Source organism: Erigeron canadensis, chromosome 3 (assembly GCF_010389155.1).
Source record: "Erigeron canadensis isolate Cc75 chromosome 3, C_canadensis_v1, whole genome shotgun sequence".
In the NCBI taxonomy this organism is placed as follows: domain Eukaryota; kingdom Viridiplantae; phylum Streptophyta; class Magnoliopsida; order Asterales; family Asteraceae; genus Erigeron; species Erigeron canadensis.
The window spans coordinates 24,442,513-24,445,138 of record NC_057763.1 but is presented as its reverse complement, the minus strand read 5'-3'; the positions used below and the strand labels follow the sequence as shown (position 1 = coordinate 24,445,138).

At 35.9% G+C, this 2,626-nt stretch overlaps 1 protein-coding gene across 1 annotated transcript; it reads left to right on the top strand.

Moving 5' to 3' along the window:
- Positions 1–329: 329 nt before the first annotated feature.
- Positions 330–1,737, top strand: LOC122591346 (peroxidase N1-like). Its single transcript, XM_043763610.1, has 3 exons — positions 330–791; positions 881–1,043; positions 1,182–1,737. The coding sequence occupies exons 1-3, from the start codon at positions 390–392 to the stop codon at positions 1,598–1,600; spliced, it is 984 nt and encodes a 327-aa protein (XP_043619545.1). The 5' UTR covers positions 330–389; the 3' UTR covers positions 1,601–1,737.
- Positions 1,738–2,626: the final 889 nt, after the last annotated feature.

Here is a 2,626-nt window from a genome sequence, read left to right as displayed (position 1 = left end):
CTATAAAACTACCGTACGGGTATTAGGCCTAGTTTGGATATATAAAAAGCCAATGCCAATTAATCCAAATTGATGGTTAATTCAATTTCACTCCGTTACTTTTTGGGTATAAGATAAAACACAATTACCTAATTTCGATATGTTTAGTATTTGGGCTGTATCGCATGCATCCAAAAAAAATTGGCAACTTTGAATAGTTCCCTCCACTTTTTTCTTTGCATGGATACCCATTGGCCGACTATGTTTACTTTTTGTAAGTATGTCACATCCAACATGTTTGATTTATTTCTCCCAAAGAGACTATAAATACCATCTGAATTTTCCCTTCACCTCTCATCAAAAACTTATAACGTATCACAAACATTTCTCTCTAGCTAATTAAGCAAGCCATGAAGATCTTTTCCCATAACAAAAAAATTATCTTATTTGTTGTCTTGTTAGCCACGTTGACCACATTGGCACTAGGCCAAGGAACCAGAGTTGGATTCTATAGTACCTCATGCCCAAGAGTCGAAACAATCGTGCAAAATGCTGTCCAGACCGCTGTTCGTGCCAACCCCACAGTTGCACCCGGTATACTAAGAATGTTTTTTCATGATTGTTTTGTCAATGGTTGTGATGGATCTATCTTAATTGATGGTGCTTCTTCCGAAAAAACTGCTCCCCCGAATGGAAACTTAAGAGGCTTTGAAGTCATTGACGCCGCAAAGACACAACTTGAAACCGCGTGTCCTGGGGTCGTCTCTTGTGCTGACATTCTTGCCCTTGCTGCTCGTGATTCCGTAGTTCAGGTAAATAAATAGTTACTACATTAGTACTACTTTCTAAAGACTACGTACGTATGTATTTATATATTTTTTTGGAAAATATTAATTTGTAGACCGGAGGAGTGAGCTGGTCAGTTCCATTAGGCCGCAGAGATGGAAGGGTTTCGCAAGCAAGTGATGCCGCAAACCTGCCTGGTTTCAATGAACCTATCAATGCTCTAATCCGGAAATTTTCAGACAAGGGCCTTAATACCCAAGATCTCGTTGCTCTTAGTGGTAAGTCAAATATACTATTCTTACCCTAATGTTTATATGTGAACAGTTCTCACATGAATTTATATATATGTACTAATTACAAAAAAATTAGCTGATATATATTTTTTGGTTTTAACTAATGTTATTAATAATTTCCAGGATCACACACACTTGGAACAGCAGCATGTGGGTTATTTAGCTACAGGCTATACAACTACAACAACACAAATGCACCCGACCCGTCTATTAACCCGTCATTCCTTCCCACGCTCCAAAACTTATGCCCCAACGGTGGTGATGGAACGAGGCGTGTGGCCATGGACTCTGGCAGCGTAGGCAGATTCGACAACACGTACTACGCAATGTTAAGGGATGGAAGGGGGGTGCTTGAATCCGATGCTGCCTTATGGAATAATCCGGCTACACAAACGTTAGTGCGACGGTTTCTTGGCATAAGAGGACTTGCTGGATTGACGTTCAATATCGAGTTTGGGAGATCAATGGTGAAGATGGGTAATATTGAGGTGAAGTCAGGGACTCAAGGCGAAATTCGTAGGGTTTGTACCGCTACTAACTAATTAGTTGATGATTTATTATGTATATGTATTTTGTAATTTTTGGTACGGTTGATAGGCCCAAGCTGTTATTACAACCATATCACGCTCGAAAGATATTTTCATTGAATAAAAACTACACGAAAATTGTTAATTAGTTATATTGACATCTAAATCGTTTTACACGTGCAGAGAGGTGATATATAGAAAACTGTGGGTTAATTTGAAACCTTCAGGTTTAAGAAATATCGTGTGTTCGTACAACTCTAACAAGTTGGGTTGGTGTAGGCCCCTTTTTGCTTTGATTCAACTCGTTCTTGACCCGGTTGTTGTTTCATTATATATATAGGAAATGATATTGGTACAACAAAAATTAGATATATACAACAATACTTGCATCATTCAGTTGTATTCTGTGCATTAAAATTTATTCGTTTGTTGTACATGGCTAAATTATGTTTTATAAATTTCACTTCAATTCCCTATAAATATAGTTTAAATTTGGGAACTAATGTTTATACCATTCTTTTAACCGCATATCCTATTATTGTACACTACAACTACCTAAGGCGCTTTTAATGGTGTATTGTTAAAAATAATCTACATTAATTAGTAACCTACTATACGGTATACACTACAACAAAATGGGCTTTATAGGACCCTTTTTCTAGGATGCTTATTAAAGAGTGTCCTAAAAAACTATATAATAGAACGTATGAGTGTTAGAGGTCATATTATGATATAAGTAATTAAACAAGCATCCTAAAAAACCTATGTAATAGGATGGGTGAATGTTTAGGGTCCTATTATCATATAACTTAATAGGACACTTAAAATGTGGATCCTAATAAAGTACATTATATGACGTTTGGTATTTGATGTCTTATTATTTGGTAGTATAATAGGACACTTGATTATTGAGAGTCTTATCATAAGGACGCTTGGAATTTTTGTCATAATAGGTTAGAATAACAAGACCCTTAATTTTTTAACGTCATATAATAACATAACTTAATAGGATGTTTCACTATTAAAAAAAATAAATAAAGT

Excerpts from the sequence above, each read along its gene's own strand:
- LOC122591346 (XM_043763610.1), top strand. The coding sequence starts at position 390 with ATGAAGATCTTTTCCCATAACAAAAAAATTATCTTATTTGTTGTCTTG. Across the intron at positions 792-880 it reads CTCGTGATTCCGTAGTTCAG|ACCGGAGGAGTGAGCTGGTC; the intron begins GTAAATAAATAG and ends ATTAATTTGTAG. Across the intron at positions 1,044-1,181 it reads AGATCTCGTTGCTCTTAGTG|GATCACACACACTTGGAACA; the intron begins GTAAGTCAAATA and ends AATAATTTCCAG.